A 16,848-nucleotide genomic window follows, 5' to 3' on the forward strand; every position below is an offset into this window, starting at 1 on the left:
ACCCCTCACTCAAGCTGCCATCCCATATGCGCATTCATCCCTCTTTCCATGTGTCCCAGTTGAAGCCGGTGGTCTCCAGTCCTCTGTCCCCTCCAGCTCCGGAACCTCCCCCTCCGCTGATCATTGACGACCATCCTGCCTACTCCGTCCGGCAGGTACCTGGTGGACTGGGAGTGCTACGGTCCGGAGGAGCGCAGCTGGGTCTCCCGCCAGATGATCCTGTGTCCTGACCTCATCCGGGACCCCATCGGGCCTACCCTGGCAAGCCTGGAGGGTCGCCAGGAGGCGCCCGTAGAGGGGGGGGGTCCTGTCATAATCACGGTGAGAGCCTTTCTCTTCCCTCCGGCTTCTACACCCTTATATGGGCAGCATCCGACCCCAGCATTCCCACGCTGCCAGAGGGACATCAATCAGCGCGGCTGTGAGGGATTCCCTCATCAGCAGCTCCTACTTCAACCCACGGATCCTGTCGTCTCTCGTTGCAGTGTTATCCTAACAACCTAGGTACGACGACGCATACTAGCCTTGCTGCTCTTTCCCTATTGCCTGCCTTGTCCTAACCTTTGTTCTCCCTGTACCCAGGACCACCGCTCCCGAGCTACGCTGTCTCCCAAGACAACACCCTGTGCTGCACGAGGAGTGCACCTGCTCGCACCTATTGTACATTCCTGTACATTTCATACCTGTCTGCGTGGTGCCTATATTAAAACCAACCTAAAACGCTCCATTCTCTCTCTTCCTGTGTTCTGCTATTGGGCTCCACCACTGCTTCCCTAACATACATTGCATCACATTTGAACAACTTAAATTCCCAAATTATATTGTTAAACAAGAATCAGTTGGTTTGTTGTCTCATAAAAGAAGACACAAAGTTTTGTTTTGACCATTGATAGTATGCACCACAACAAAATACTAGAACAATGCATAACGGTTATCATAATCACCTTTTATATCAGTTTTCTTTTTTATATAAACCACTAGGTTAACGGTTTTAAATGTTGACTTTTATACATTAGCCACTAGGTTAATGCCTATTTGTAAACCCTGTTCCTGATAATTATGCACACGATTTTGTGTTTTTACCCTGCACTCTGACCACACAGAGACAGTGTTCACATGTGTTTATTATATGGGTATTACTATGTTTGTATGTGTGCGACCATGATTTTTGCTCCCATTGATATTATCATGAAGACACATAGCTAACACCTAAATGTCTGATTCACAACGTGAATGACTGGAGGTAAGCCAAGATATGTGCACAGCTATAGTTTATGTTGTTTGTTATTTGATATCAGAGTTGCGGACCACTCATTGATATAGGTATTTGAGCGGCTAAATCAGACCATTATTATTAATAAAAGAAAAGGGTGATATTCCCACATCTCTGATATCAAAATAACACACAGACCTTAATCCAGTCAATCAAGTCATGAATTACGTATGTAAATATTTCTATTTTAAGCTTTTCTTTCAACCACCAAGCTAAGAATTTCAATTGACTTTTATTAAGAAAATTATTAACCATCAGATTACCATCACATTGTTTAAAATGTTGGATTACTATGTGATTGTTAGACCCACACCAAGAAGTTGTATTTCACATTAATAAGAGAAAAGTACCAAACTGTCGTGGATATCAAATGTCCCCCCTCCCATCACCTTTGTTCCCTATCCTGTGCCCCCCCGCCCCCCCACTCATTTGACCTATCAAATGGAGCCCCCCTCCCCCTTCACACTACATAATCCCCCTCTTCACAAAGATTCAGCCTTCTCTACCTGAGCGATTTCAGCTGATCACTTGGGCGAGAGCCACTCAGCCATTTTCTCTAACTACCTGTATATATTTGATCTATCTGGCTAATAAACCTTATTAACTGGATCTCGGTTGACTGAGCACGTTCTTCAGGATATCCAGGATATCCCACAGAGCTGAACTTAGCCACACAGTCATGTGTGTACAGTGAATACAGCAGGGGGCTGAGAACACAGCCCTGGGGGGACCCGATGCTCAGGGTGATAGGGTTGGAGGTGTGTCCCCCCACTCTGACCGCCTGGGGCCTGTCACTCAGAAAGTCCAGGATCCAGGCACTCAGGGCGGAGTATATATCCATATACTTAACATACTTAAGTACAAATCTGAATACATGCTTCAAAAGTTAAACCTGAGTAAAAACAAGAATCAAAATGTTGTGTTTCTCAAAAGAAAAACCTTACTCAGTAATTACAGTAGTTATATAATTTCCACATCTGATTGTGGTTGCAGATGATAGTAATACTTTTATAATAAGAATCTGAATACTGATGTGTTTAACATACAGTATTCTATACATTTAGGAGACAATTAATCAAAACTAAAAGTAATCAGATTATATTTCTGAGTTTGTAACCTTCTCGATTTTGTTACCGTTTACAACCTTCCAAACCTTGTGAAAGCACCACACACACAAACACGCACATGCATGCATGCACACATGCTCACAAACACACTAAAATGTGTGTGCCTCAGTGTACATCGCTAGTTCGCTACTATACAACACAGATACCTCACAACAAACAAGACAATATCAACTTACCCTGGACACTGCTAAATCTGTAAAGACAGAAAAAGAACACATTCTTTAGTGACTTACACCAGAGGAAGCTCAACAAATCATGTTAAACCCAGATTCGGCTCAAACAAGGGACTAAACACGTTTCGCAATTATGCCACATCAATGTGGAACGCCCTACCCAAAGCTGTAAAGGAATGTGAATCCCTACCCACATTCAAAACCGCTCTTAAAGAGCACCTACGGGAGGCTGCAATTCGAAACTGGCTACCGTAAATGCCCAAACCCCCCACCACCTCCTAATAGACAGTCTCCTCCCCACCGCATGTATATATTCTCTCCCCGCCGTATGTATATTTCTCTCCCACCCACCCACCCCCTCCAAATGTACAGTCTCCACCCCACCGTATGTATATTTCTCTCCCACCCACCCACCCCCTCCTAATGTACAGTCCCCTCCCCATCATATGTATATACTCTGTCAGGATCTATGGGTAACAGTACTGTATATTTGAATACCGTTTATGTCACAAATGTACTAAATACCTGTATGTCCCTATGCCATAAATGTCATGTATGTTGTGTATGTCATAAATGTCGATATGAATTGAAAATGGGGGACCCTGATGTAAACAAGACAAATGTCTTTCTCTGGTCTGCACCCCCTTAACAATTGTGTGTATTGAGCCATACTGTATTGTACCCATTCTGCAATCTGTTAAATAAAGTTGTCATTCATTCATTCATTCATTCATTCATTCATTCATTCATTCATTCATTCATTCATTCATTCATTCATTCATTCATTCATTCATATGTATATTATGCAGTACATGATTTGAACACAAACCCCTGGCACACATTTTAGTAGCGCAGCTAGGGGTTGCGCTTCAAATCGGAGGTACTTTCATTAATTTCCCTCTGCACTATGTCTCGTCTGCAGCCTGCGTTTGTTCCTCCCATTGGGACGTACTGCACTAGAAAAGAGAACGTGTTAAGATTCAAGATTCAAGAGGTTTATTTGTCACATACACATACACAAGGCATACAGTGAAATGCTGGTGGCCATGCCCGCTTTGATTGTTCAAGAATACAATAGTAAATAAAATAGAGTAGAAGATAATAAAATAGACATGGAGATAAAATGCAATACAATGTTAAGCTACGAATTAAAGGCACTGGGTCCTATGTACACTACTATACAATATACAGTTTATTTATAAAAAAAATAATTATAATAATTTTTTTTTACACATACATCCGCGACCCACTCAAAATGGCCCCGCTACCCACTTTTGGGTCGCAACCAGTGTTAATTTTGGCAGCTATTTTCATTTTAGTTTTAGTCTTAGTCATGTGTCAAGTGCTCCTTTTTCGTTTTCATCATATTTAGTCATCTTCATTTATTTTTAGTTTAGTCAGTTTTAGTCAACTAAATGTCTGAGCATTTTAGTCTTAGTCAGTTTTTGTCTCAATTTCGTCTTTTTTGTTTTAGTCTAGATTTAGTCGACGAAAACGGATGACATTTTTGTCTATTTTTAGTTAATGGAAAAAAACTTGTCAGAAGTCAGAAATAGTCAACATGGAACATTTTCTGATTTAAATTGCGTATTTATTTTTTAACCTAGGGGAATCTGAGTCGGCGGCACAAGTGATATTTGGTAACAGAGATTCTGTTATGGTTTGAAACCGACCCCAATCGCACAACACAATACAGGTATGAGAGTAAGCCAAAACAGGGCAATATTTATTAAATAACAAAAAGCGGCACAGTCCCTTTAAGGGAGAACACAAAAAACACAAGAGTCCATGAAATATGAAACTGCGGCACTGTGCCTTTAACAGGCAAACAGGCTAAGGGACCAGGGCTAAGGGCCAGGGCTAAGGGCCAGGGCTAAGTGTCAGGGCCAGGACCAGAGCTAAGGGCCAGGGCTAAGTGTCAGGGCCAGGACCAGAGCTAAGGGCCAGGGCTAAGTGTCAGGGCCAGGACCAGAGCTAAGGGCCAGGGCTAAGTGTCAGGGCCAGGACCAGAGCTAAGGGCCAGGGCTAAGTGTCAGGGCCAGGACCAGGGCTAAGTGTCAGGGCTAAGTGTCAGGGCCAGGACCGCTTACAGGGATGAGGACAGGGTTACGACGGCGAAGGCCGGGCACGGGGACAGGGGCCCGACGGCGGAGGCCTGGCACGGGGACAGGGGCCCGACAGCGGAGGCCGGGCACGGAGATCTTCCTCCCGTCCCTACACCGAGTAGGGCTCTGCTGCTCAGGAAGGAATCCTCCTCCTTCTCCTCGGATGCTGCAGACGGGCAGCGCAGAACAAAGGGGGTCCGAGGGGAAACGGGATGGGCACACGCCATCCTCCCGTGGAATACTAGGGAGCGACGGCGAGCCTGGGTCCGAGGGGAAACGGGATGGGCACACGCCATCCTCCCGTGGAATAATAGGGAGCGACGGCGAGCCTGGGTCCGAGGGGAACGGGATGAGCACACGACATCCTCCCATGGAATAATAGGGAGCGACGGCGAGCCTCACCCCAGGAATGAGGATCACGAAGAGACGCCTTCCTCCCGTGGAATCGGGAGCGATGGCGAGCCGGCTTGACGTCTGGAGTGGGAACACTGGAAACCTCCCGTAGAGAATTAGAGAGCGAAGGCGGTGTCCCACTCCAGGCAAACGGCGACAGGTGGTGATGGCTGGCACGTCGTCTCACGCCGGAGACGCGGCAGGTGATGGTAACGTACAGAATACAGAACGAACACAGAGTCCAGAACACAGAACGACCCGACAAGGACTGGAGGGGAGTCTGCAACCTAAGTACTCTCCCGAGCTGATTGCAAACTCCCAACAGGTGCGTGAAGGTAGAGGAACAAGAATGTCCAAGGGTGGGGGCGGGTGAAGAGTTGGAGACAGGGAAAAGTTCTCGCAAGGGTGGGGGCTGGTGAAGAGTAGGAGACAGGGAAAAGTTCTCGCAAGGGTGGGGGCTGATGAGGAGAGGAGACAGGGAAAAGGGGTCCAGGGACAGGCGAATCCTCACAGATTCGGCTTGTCCGTGATTGTATAGTCATACCACTATTAGTGTACTCTGCATTGTTCTCAAATAGCTCTGACACTCTGTATATTCACCCAGTATAAGACAGCTGTTGAATGAAGGAATTGGCAGCCGGACGCAGAGCTCTAATCAAACATAGATGCGTTTAATTGCATAAAAACAACTCATTACTAGTCTAATCGTTTGGCTTCCAGCAAACTCAAGCATGAGTTTCTGCTGAGGGAGTCCATATCATAAGAATGATCAAAGCAGCGTTGAATATTCTAACTAATCATAAAGTTCTTTGTCTGCTGGAGCCAGGAGGCGCTCCCGATGGATTGGTTGTTGTTTGGTTCGTTGCTATGGTGATGGGTTTTCCTTCTTCCGTGTGGTCTCTGTGTCTGTGTGTCTGTCCGTCTAGTCGCTCCTTTTATCAATGAGCTGAGAACCTCAGCGTGATGTCATCAGAGTGACGTCACGAATATGTTTCCTCCAATCACGGCTCTCTAAGTTTTGAATTTGAAAGTGGGTTGTCCTTCGTAGGCCAACTGCTCCTTTTTATTGTTCCAATCAGAGAAATAGATTACTGTCTAAAATAAGTTTAATACTTTTGGTATTAAGCCCCAAGATATATATAGTTGAATTGTGATTGATTTCCTAAACACAGACATATCATTCTTGACTTAAACAGCTTTATGCTTGACCAGAATTCACAGTCTTTTATAATCAAGCCCATTTTATATAATTTTCTAATATTATTCTTTTAACTTACTTAACATCTATGCTAACAGTTATTATTTATATCATTTTAAGTATTTCCAATTTGGTTCAGAAAAGGCTTAATTGTAACTCTCTGTGATTCTCATCATACACACAGCATATTGTATATCATTGCGTTCAAGATTATTACCACAACATAACAGGAATAATTGCCATTCATTCTAAGCTCATTTAAGTATAGTATTAGACATTTGAACGTGTACCTTTTTACTGTATTACAGAAAACATAGCCCCTCCTTATTTGCAGCTGTCTCTCATCTGTGTCACAAGAAACCCACAACAGATAACAGTAAACAGGGGCATGTGATCTGCCCAGACCATTGTTTCAGCTGTTTGACCAACACCCTATATGTAAATTTAGCTCTGTGTGACCACAGCACCAAAACCGTCTGTATTCACACACACACTGAGAACTAAGTCTCTTTAGCCAAATCAGGTTTAAAGTATATTTGATTTCCAACCTATTAACCACTTATTGTTAAAGTCTAAAAGTGTAAGGCATTCCTTTTGCACACAAATTCAATAATGTTTCCTAAATAAATGACTTATAATTATTTGCAGAGTTTTCTTTTATCTGCACAGACATCTGTTCTATGTAAGAATGTAGAAGCCAGCCTCCAGGCATTGACTCCCTGTGGCTTCTGGTCGCTGAAAAGGACAGCTGCCAACCACTATGTACTTAAAACCTTTTCAGGGACATTTCTCAACATGTTTTATGAGCTATAATTAGCATAATATACCACAGATACACAGGAAGTATTATGTTGGTGTAGACATGGTCCAATGTATTATTGCTCCTACAGTATATGTTGGTGTAGACATGGTCCAATGTATTGTTGCTCCTACAGTATATGTTGGTGTAGACATGGTCCAATGTATTGTTGCTCCTACAGTATATGTTGGTGTAGACATGGTCCAATGTATTGTTGCTCCTACAGTATATGTTGGTGTAGACATGGTCCAATGTATGCATCAAAGAGAGCATTACGGATGTGGTGACGTTGTTTCTGACCAGAGAGACGACGCTGAACTCTGTCTGTCTTCTGTTTGCTGTGTCTTTCCTTTCTCTCTGCCATGTCTGTCCTCTCTCTGCTGTGTCTGTTCTCTCTGTCATGTCTATCCTCTCTCTCTCTACTGTGTCTGGCAGCGGTTTATTCTATAACAGGATACCGTAAACTAAGTAAACAGAACACACAGTAGTACTAGTAGTAGTACACACTGATTGCAATCTGCTTGCATAAAAACATTATATAAAATCACATTCTGAGGTCAGTGTTAAAGTGCCACATGGAAGAGGTCTGGTTAGTGGTTAGAGTTAGAGGTGGTCTAGGTCTGGTTAGGGTAACTTAGGGGTAGTTAAGCATTCATTATCATTTATTATTATTATTTAGATAGATGGATGTAAAGGGCTAGACCAACTCTTAACCCCTATCCGGACCCAGACCACCTCTAAGTCACAACCCTAACTTAGGGGTTAAAGTTAGAGGTGGTCTAGGTCTGGTTAGGGGTTAGAGTTAGAGGTGGTCTAGGTCAGGTTATACTGATCCAATACCAGTGCATACATAAACATAAACAAAAACAAAAAAATATATTATATAAATTATAAAACTTTTTTTTCTTTTCTTTTTTACAGCTACTGTTTTATATATACTGTTTTTTTTTAGTAATAACTAGAAAGTAATGGTATTTATTCAACAACAGGTGATTGTATAGATTAGTATCATTAATTGACAACTAAGCTCAATGAGTTCACCCACGGAACGGTTGTTGGCACGTTGGTTCCACACGGACATTATACGTTGTTGCACTTGCTTCCAGAAGGCTCCAGTTCAGTTAGCTTGTAGCAGAGGCTCTGTTGTGATTTTTAATGCACAATAAATATTCAACATTCTCTTTTGAGACTCCGCCTCAGACTCATATCATTTGGCACTAAAAGCTAAACATTGTCACCGGTATGGCTGTCCACAACATGTCATTAATTGTGTGGGAGAGGTCGATCAGTTAGCCACATTAGCGTGAGCTAGCTTAGCCACTAGCTAACGCGAGCTAGATGGAAATACAAACAATGTAACGTTACTGGTGAAAACGTGATTTACCTTGGAATACTCCTTTGCCAACTTGCTGTACTTTGCTTGCAGGTCTGCAGCTGGATTATGAATAGTCCCAACTTTAGCCACGGTAACGTTAAGCTAAAACTAGCTTTTCAAATCGCTCCAGCTAATGCTAAGTAATAACAGCTCCCCGTCACACTGCTCAACTCGGGACGAGGGCATTAAGAAAAGTTATAATTATTTTGTCTCGTCTTGTTTTAGTCAACAATATCAACATACATGAAGAGAAATTTCGTCCTGGTTTTTGTAAATAAAATGTTTGTGTCCTCAGTTGTGGTCAACGATATTTAATAAACTATTTAGTCTCGTTAGCGTGACATGGTCTTCAATAACGTAACGTCACGTCTCGTTGTCGTCATGAAAAAAACCTTCGTTGACGAACATCTTTCGTCATCAATTTAGTCAACAAAATTAACACTGGTCGCGACCCACCAGTTGAGAAACACTGATTTAGAGCACCATCAGAATTCTGAACAAATTCTGCCCTCCTACCATGAGAAGCAGTGGGGGTCTGGAATGAGGGAGAGAGGGAGACTGGATGATCCAAGGAGGTGGGAAAGAGTGAGAAATATTTAGAAATGTGTGGTCAGGAGACATCCTTTCCGTGACAAGAAAATACACACATCTTTTGGAAGGTGCCAGGTCAAAAATGACAAGGCCGAGAAAGAACCTGCCATCTATTCTGCTCCAACACTTGTTTCATTGGATGATGTTTTGACGCTTGCAGCAGAGTGTGGGAGTTCTTTCCTTCTCAGGAAACATCCCTTTCCCTTACAATAAAATGGTCACGGTTTATGTTGCTGGCATTCATACATGCACTGTCCAGGTTGGTCTTTTGACCAAAGGATAAAACATAATTTATACTTCTTTTGTGGTTCTTTCGGGGTGAAAAGAACATCTGGTACTTTATTTAGACAGTTTGATGGGGTATTTTTCATATTTTGCTATATAATAATTAGTAACTTATTTGCTGTGAACACAGCAATGATACCGCTCTGCCCATTATTTTAGCTGATGACACAAACATAGTATTTTCACATTCTGACTTTGGTTCCCTGATTAAAGATGCAAATTCTATACTTGCACAAACCGCAACATGGTTTCAGATGAATAGGCTTTCATTAAATATGAATAAATCTAATTATAGGATTTTCAGAAATAAAAACAAAGAATATTCAAAACAGGACTCTAAATGACACATTAATGATATTGAAATTAAACAGGTGTCACATGCTCAATTCTTAGGTGTCATTGTTGATGAAGGCCTTACATGGAAAAATCATATTGAGCTAGTTTGCAAAAAAAGTTAAATCATATGGCATTATTAGAAGGATTTCTTCTCTTGTGAATTGCTCCTGTCTTTTGACACTTTATTATAGTTTGATATACCCATATTTATATTAGTATTGTAATAGTATTTGGGCCAGTACTTTTCCTACTTCTCTTCATAAACTTTTTATATTGCAAAATAAATTCATAAGGCTTGCCACTACTTCTAATCACCTTGAACCATCTGCTCCTCTTTTTTAAGCAACTTAAAATACTATCAATCTTTGATATTATACCAGATATGTATTTTATGTAATTTAGATTATATTGTTTTCCATATTTTTTTCAAACTCCAGTATTCATTCATATCCAACAAGGCAATCACATAATATTCATCAGAATTTCTTCCGCACAACATTAGGTCAGTTCAGTATATGATTTAGAGGTCCTACAATTTGGAATTCAAAACCCTCCATAATTCTATTTCTATTTCATCACTCAAATCCAGGCTTAAATATACATTGTTAAATCTCAAACCATTAATGTCACTTTGTTTTACAGTTTCATGTTAATTTGTTTCGACTAATTATTAATGTTGTTGTTTTTGTTATTATTATTATTATTACTTTGATTATTATTGTTATTATTATTATCTTATTATTATCTTAATATTATGAAAATGATTATTATGAACTTATTTCACTTTACTTTTGTGTTTTTTTAATCCGATGATTTAATGAGTTGAGGCCCCGTATAGGCCCATCTGGGTCTCTTGCCTCTACTCAGCACCTTTATATACACTTTCTGTCATGGTTAGATTTTTTACTGTTTTGCTGAAATGGTGCGAAATATAGAAATAAAATAACGGCCATTGTTTTTTTGGTGATTGTCCACCTCACACCTCCCATTCAAATGTATTTGAGTCTGTCCATGCAGTCATTATAATCCTCAAAGCCATTTCCCTTGTGACTGAACAAATGTGTGACATGCCCAATTCACACAAGAGCGAGAGAGCAAGACGTGACTGGACACCAAATATTTTTTTTAAAGTATAAATTCCCCTTAATTCCATGGGTGGCCAATCATGTTTTCTATAATGGCAATAACGGATGGTGAGTGTCGGCAGTCTTTGCTTTGACATTGGAAAGTTCTGTGACCATCAATATCAGGCCTGGTCTGTAACATAGTGTAATTAACCCTGAAAACGACAACTAGTACAACTCGTGTTGTACATTGAGTAGCTGTGGTGTATGTGTGTATGTATGGGGGAGGATGGAGGGCGGTGTTACAGTATGCGTCATATAAACAACTGCTTGTGGGGGGAAAACGATGACAGCTTCGACTACCACAGTCGAAGGGAGCGCTAATTAATGAATGTATGTAAACCCTGTCGTAGTGGAGCGGTAGGGGAGATGAGGCGAGGGGTGCGAGTGGATTACAGCAAAACAAATAACGCTGTTGGAGTTTTTGGCATGCAGCCACAGTTTGCTACTGATGCAACAGCCACCCCCGGGCAATCACTCCCCCAATATCTTATCCCCTCCCCACCCACTGCTGCTCTTCTCTCCTCTCCTCTCCTCACCCACTTCTCCTCTCCCTCTCCTCTCCTCTTATCTCCTCTCCTCCCCTCACCCACTGCTCCTCTCTTCTCTTCTCTTCTCTTCTCGTCTCGTCTCTTCTCTTCTCTTCTCTTCTCTTCTCTTCTCTTCTCTTCTCTTCTCTTCTCTTCTCTTCTCTTCTCTTCTCTTCTCTTCTCTTCTCTTCTCTCCCATCCTCACCCACTGCTCCTCTCCTCATCGAATGCTCCTCTCCTCTCCTCTCCTCATCGAATGCTCCTCTCCTCTCCTCTCCTCTCCTCTCCTCTCCTCTCCTCTCCTCTCCTCTCCTCTCCTCTCCTCTCCTCTCCTCTCCTCTCCTCTCCTCTCCTCTCCTCTCCTCTCCTCTCCTCTCCTCTCCTCTCCCACTGCTCCTCTCCTCTCCTCTCCCCTCCTCTCCTCTCTTCTCCCCATCTCTCTCTCTCTCCATGTCTCTTTCCATCACCAAACCTTCCGTCTGCATCACTGCCTGCCCAGTTCCCTCCTTCATAGCTTCCTTTACGCCCCCCCCCCCCCCCCCCATTTTATGCCAGATGAAAAAAAAAATTGCATCCAGAGGAGGAATGATGAAAGAGGAAGAGAGAGAGAGGCAGAATGATCAGGGAAATGGGGAGGAGGGTGTTCATGAAAAAGAGATAGAGAGAGATACTGACAGATAGACAAAGCGAGACAGAGAGAGAGACACACACACACACACACACACACAAACAGAAAGAGAGATATATAGAGAACAGGCACAGCTGCAGAGTGCCGAATCTCTGGGGAGAGAGAGAGAGAGAGAGAGAGAGAGAGAGAGAGAGAGAGAGAGAGAGAGAGAGACAGAGACAGAGACAGAGAGAGAGAGAGACAGACAGAGAGAGAGAGAGACAGACAGACAGACAGACAGACAGACAGACAGACAGACAGACAGACAGACAGACAGACAGACAGACAGACAGACAGACAGACAGACAGACAGACAGACAGACAGACAGACAGACAGACAGACAGACAGACAGACAGACAGACAGACAGACAGACACAGAAAGAGAGATAGAGAACTGGCACAGCTGCAGAGTGCCAAATCGCTGGGGAGAGAAAGAGAGAGATAAAAACAAAAGGAAAGAAGAAAGGGGGGGGCAGCCTTAACCTCCTGGAATCTGACATGTAACGTAACCATGGAGACTTCCTCAATAGAATCAGAGGGCTATGAAGGAATTGGGGGTGTTTTATTTATTTCCCTGTTAACTCATTCTTCCATCGCTTAATGCGCCAGAGGGCGCTAGTACGCCACCGCTTTAATCAATGGGGGGACTGCGAGATTTGCGAGTGCTTAAAATATATCTTATATTATAGCTATGGGTCTAATACACCCGTCGATTGTCAGTGAGTTGCTTCCAGTCAACATGTACAAAACGGATTGTTTTTTCATCCGTACATTTCCGTTTTATACCGTTTTGAATATGAATATAGTTTTGGTGATTAGTAATCCCAGGAAAAGACGCGATAATAGCCCTTTAGTGGAACTGGAATACATTCGCCTGATTATCGAATCTTCCTGAAATCAACACTAGATTATCATTATTATCCTTCCTCATGCAAGAATGAAATGTGCCCTGGAGCGCGGGGCTCCCCCCGCCACCTCCTGCACTCAACAGCACACAGCCACACACACACACACAGACAGCCGCGATCGCGGTAGAAAGAAATATCAGATCAATGCAAGATTTTATATATAGTGTTCTTACCTGGTATCTGATGTAATGCAAAAGAAATAATCCAATTATATGATCGCCATTCCAAATACTGCTTGTGGAGGTCCGTCCCACATTACCGAGCGTTACACATGAACGGGCGGGCGGGGTTAGTGTACCATGCTATTGTTGTAAAGGCCTGCCTCGTCTGAGTATTTAAACCCCGCCAGCACGGCTCAGATCGGCCCTGAAAAGAAACTACTACATTTCAAATAGAGTGCAATACCTGCTGGGAGGCGTAGGCGGCGGTATTTGCCCTTTTGCGAGCTCAGACACATTCCCAATGATCAGGCTGGATGGATGAAAATGAATGGATATAGCTAATAAAAGAAATAACGATTAAAACCCGACTTTTCTCGTGATTGGCGCTGAACGGTTGGTGAGTTAACCCGACTTTTTCCGTGATTGGCGCAGAATGAGTTAAGGCAGATCAACACACACCGCCTCTGATGATGCTGCAGTCTCCATCACCGCAACGCCAGCCAATTATATGCCAAACATACAGTAAATACAAACTGAAATGACCACAGCTGTATCTGTTTTTATACCTGGAACGATATTGAGTCTTGAATCTCCATACACACAACAGTGGACCAGGCAACTGGAAATCTGGAGGACAAAATGAGCCCCGGCACCATAATACCTTTATGTGAAAACTGACAGGAATGAAACTCAAATATTTATGAACAACATGTCAACTGAAGCTCTGTACTGCTACCCCCCACTCCCATCAACATCTCTGGTTTCAACTGCAGTGAGCAGGAAGGCCGGGGTGGTTGTGTAGGCTACATCTACATGAGAAACAGCATCCGACCAGAGCAGAAACTCAGGGAAAGGGCTGCTCTATGCCGGGTTTCCCCCTCCTTACATCATAATGTGTGCCAGTGGTGGTTTTTCTGTATGGGAGATTTTATGGAGATTTTATGGACTAATGGAAAACCACTAATCTGAAGAGACTAATTTAAAGTGTGGGTTGATGTTTCTTGTTGATTATTATTCTCTATGTTTTTTTTAATAAAATTGTGTGATATTCTATTCCAGTTGTGTTTTTATATTATATATATATATATATATATATGTAACGGAGGTCCGTGAGTATATCCACAGTCACGATGGACTTCATGTGTTGTGAAGTGACTGTGGCACGTAGCGGTACTGCAAGTAAACTCACTCCCCTTAAAAGGCATCCAGACCCATTACTTAGAAGTGAATTCACCTCTTGGTATAGTGGTCTGCGATGTCGCCCGCGGTGCGGGAGACCGGGGTTCGACTCCCACTATGTCAAATGAGACCGGTTTCATATATATATATATATATATATAATATAAAAACACAACTGGAATAGAATATCACACAATTTTATTAAAAAAAACATAGAGAATAATATATATATATATATATATATATAAGTGATATATAAACTAGATATAAACATGCTGGTCACACACACTCTTGGAATAGTCATTGGAATAACAAAGGAACGACAGACTAGAAGCTGGGCCTTTGTTCCACGTGTGAATTGGTCTAGAGTGACATTGATCACATTGAATTCTGAGAGTGTAGTCCTTTCATCAAATAGCTGAATTCACTTATTTCCTTTCAAAGCTCTGTACTGGGATTAAGTTAGAATGTTACCAGAATGTTTCATAGGACATTGATTGAAAACTATCGGCTCGAATTTTACAATTGATGGCTTATTTTGAAGGTATGAACATGTAGTGAAAATTCTGAGAGAGGAGGAGCATAACAGCCCAGACTCTAGATAGGTCTATCTTGAAAGTTACTTCATACTTACTGTGAGGGCTGGCCCAGCACTGCACGCTTCTCAGCGTCAATTACCATCACGCACCTGAGAGGAGTTTCCTATCGGACTCTTATACACGGTTTGCAGAACATTCATTGTCAGGTCGTTTTGTCACCACCAACTCTACTGCTGTTCCCTCTCGTGTTTCTCCAGTGCGAGACGTTTCGTCCGTTTTTGTGTGTTTCCTTAAACACTGAAGAATTGTTGAATTGTTTTGTTACTGGACTCTGCCTCGTATTTTCTACGTTTGGGACTAATGACATTCTACGTTTCTTTTTCCCCCTTAAGTGGGATAGCATAAAGCTGCAGTGCTGCAGAGCTGCAGAGCCGGATAGTCAACCTTGCTAAAGGCAGAGCTGCAGAGCCGCAGAGCCCAACTTTGCTAAAGGACATTCCCCTCGAGCCCAACTTTGCTAAAGGACATTCCCCTCAAATGGAGTAACATAATTGTCACACATTTCTGTTTGTGAAAATAAATATGCCCTTCGTTTTTGGCTAACTCTGAACTACCTGTCAGTGTCGTGCTGTTGGGGTTGCTTACAAACCCTAACACTTACTGTGATGCACCTTTGTACCAGATGGCATTAGTTTGTTTTCACTCATCAATCCTATGATCATTTCATTGAACTGTTGGTTATCTAAATCCAAAGTAATTCTCTATGGAACCCCAGCCCTTGCTAGCTTTTGTTTTGGTCTTTTTGAGATGCACTAATGTTACTGGTCTGATACCCCCATTTCTGTCCACTTATTCTTAACAGTTTATTGGTCAATGTTTTGTATTTCCTACACTTAGAGCTTCAGTTTGAAATGGAATGTTCACTTAAAATGTGGTATTTACCCATTCACTACCACACTAAAAAGGGTTAACCCATTCACTACCACACTAAAAAAGGTTAACCTTTCACTACCACACTACAGAAGGTTAACCTTTCACTACCACACTACAAAGGGTTAACCCTTTCACTACCACACTACAGAAGGATAACCTTTCACTACCACACTACACCACACTACAGAAGGTTAACCTTTCACTACCACATTACAAATTGATTGATTGATTGAAATTGTATTAACAGATTGCAGAATGCAGTACGGCTCAATACACACAATCGTTAAAGGGATTCAGACCAGATACAACAGGGTCCCCCATTTTCAATTCATCATGACATTTATGACATACATGACATATACAGTACTGTTACATCCAGACATTTATGACATACAAGATATACAAATATACAGTACTGTTTAAGAGACAGAGATCATAAAAGAAAATATATACATTCAAGGGGGAAGAAACTGTACATTGGAGGGGGTTTGGACATTTACCGGGCCAGTCTCAAATTGCAGCCTCCCGTAGGTGCTCTTTGAGAGCGGTTTTGAAGGAGGGTAGGGATTCACATAATTTTACGGCTGTGGGTAGAGCGTTCCACATTGTTGTGGCATAATTGCGAAATGTGTTTAGTCCCTTGTTTGAGCCGAATCTGGGTTGAACATGATTTGTGGAACTCCCTCTGGTGTTGTGGTCGTGGAATTCTCTGACCTTTGGGAAGTATTTCGACATGTACATGGGTATCTTAGTGGTGTAGTGTATGTTGTAGACCAGGCCCATTGCAAGTTGCTGTACTCTGTCGTCTACTCTAAGCCATCCTAGGTTGTCAAAATGGGCAGGGGTGAGGTGGGTTTTAGGAGTAAGGTCAAGCAGTAGTCTGACCAGTTTGTTTTGTGATGTTTGTAGTCTTGTTATTAGGGAATTTGAGGTGCTTTGGTACCATGAGGTGCACGCATAGTCGTGCCCTTGAATGAGTGCTCCTGTTAGAGTCTTCAAGGTATTCTTGTTTACCAGAGAAGAGATCCGGTACAAGAATCTTGTTCGTTGGTTGACTTTTTTGATTACATTGGTTGCCATTTTGTCACAGGAAAGATTTGCCTCTAGGATGGAACCCAGGTAGGTAATTTCATCTTTCCTTGTGACAATAT

The 16,848-nt window shown here is 42.3% G+C and overlaps 1 protein-coding gene across 1 annotated transcript in view; it reads right to left on the bottom strand.

Moving 5' to 3' along the window:
* Positions 1-16,848, bottom strand: part of lhfpl4a (LHFPL tetraspan subfamily member 4a) — a gene marked incomplete at both ends in the record, with an annotated part of 160,185 nt that overhangs the window by 23,009 nt on the left and 120,328 nt on the right. Inside the window, 1 exon segment of the mRNA XM_084315977.1 lies at positions 2,577-2,593. Coding sequence (XP_084172103.1) covers positions 2,577-2,593 — 17 coding nt within the window.

This window comes from Notolepis coatsorum (genome assembly GCF_963971535.1).
Source record: "Notolepis coatsorum genome assembly, chromosome: 6".
In the NCBI taxonomy this organism is placed as follows: domain Eukaryota; kingdom Metazoa; phylum Chordata; class Actinopteri; order Aulopiformes; family Paralepididae; genus Notolepis; species Notolepis coatsorum.